General features: G+C 34.1%; 1 protein-coding gene across 1 annotated transcript in view; it reads left to right on the top strand.

Moving 5' to 3' along the window:
* The window catches only part of LOC121878143 (putative serine protease K12H4.7), a 51,175-nt gene extending 50,057 nt beyond the window's left edge, over window positions 1-1,118 (top strand). Inside the window, exon 8 of the mRNA XM_042384158.1 lies at window positions 914-1,118. Coding sequence (XP_042240092.1) covers window positions 914-1,023 — 110 coding nt within the window. The 3' untranslated portion in view covers window positions 1,024-1,118. The remainder of the gene's footprint in view (window positions 1-913) is intronic.
* Window positions 1,119-1,389: the final 271 nt, after the last annotated feature.

The raw sequence follows: 1,389 nt of genomic DNA, 5'->3' as shown, positions 1-1,389 counted from the left end.
CGCTGTGATTACACAGTCCTCTGGCATTACCCATTACTTTTATGTGTATATCTCCTTTTTATTAATCCTGTAATTGTTAATCTTATATTATTACCATCATTTTATTACAAATAATAACTTTCTATGTTTGTCTTATGTTTCACATCAGTTTAGGTATAGGTTACAAAGCAATATTATGTCTTTTTACATCAAAGAGGTAAATTAGGCATAACTATCTGACTTTTATGCCATTGATTGATAGCCGTTAGCAACAATAAACTAATCAATTCTTCCTAACTCGCCATCATCTTTTTCCGTAAACTTCCTTTCTATTCTGAAACCTCTGTCTGTCTGTCTACCAAGTTATCACTTTCTCCTAGTAATACTAAGCCTACCCTGATTCTTTATTACAGTTGTTATGACACTGGCCACATTTACCGTCGAGCTTCTACAAATCCACTATTCCCATGGACCATCTAATCACATGAACGTTTAAATACTGAAGGTCCTCGGTCTCCCGAAATAATTAAGGGTTACTCTGGACACCCACGGAAGTAACGGTGTCATGTGAGATTAATTATTGATAGGTTTATATATATATATATATATATATATATATATATATATATATATATATATATATATATATATATATATATATATATATATATATACTGTATATATATATATATATATACTGTATATATACAGTATATATATGAATGACACTTAACTAACGGGTTATTTTGGTATTCTGGCAATTCTCCATGGGAAAGTCTTACCGGATAATTTGACCCACACAAGAACCATCGGTGTCGACAAATACTTGTGGGCGACTGTACATAAACAGGTTATTGTAAGTATTGTAACATTTTAACATGTAACAATAATAGACAAATTCTATTGTAACTTAATTGTTTTATACGATTACCAGGGACGGCTCACTGTGCGAACATGTACCCCGCCACCTCTGAGGACCCCCTACAGCTGATGGCGGCGAGGGAGGAGGTGTACCAGCTCATTACTAAGTGGCTGCAAGAGTAATTATCAGTCACCTCCCCAGACAATGATGTAGGAATAAACATTATATCTCGCCAAATGAAACTTCTGAAAGAAAAATAAATTTCTAATGCATGAAATATCTAGTTTCCTTGAAACCATCATGAGATCATGAAGTGGGTCCCATAGGCCTGGCAGGGTGGATACATTACACTTCATAATTATACTAAGCCGTCACTGCATGAGGAGGCAGAATGGCAAAAATGTCTTATTGATCCCAGTTGACCTTTTGAGTACTGCAGTTGCCAGAATAGACAATATAATTAAACTGATTTTTTTTTATAATATCGTTGACAGAATTTTTCACTCACTGTGTTTGTGCTTAAGTGAAACATTGTGGAAATAGTTGTA

Source organism: Homarus americanus, unplaced genomic scaffold (genome assembly GCF_018991925.1).
Source record: "Homarus americanus isolate GMGI-L3 unplaced genomic scaffold, GMGI_Hamer_2.0 scaffold45562, whole genome shotgun sequence".
Classification (NCBI taxonomy): Eukaryota; Metazoa; Arthropoda; class Malacostraca; order Decapoda; family Nephropidae; genus Homarus; species Homarus americanus.
This window is presented reverse-complemented; position numbering and strand designations above follow the sequence as displayed.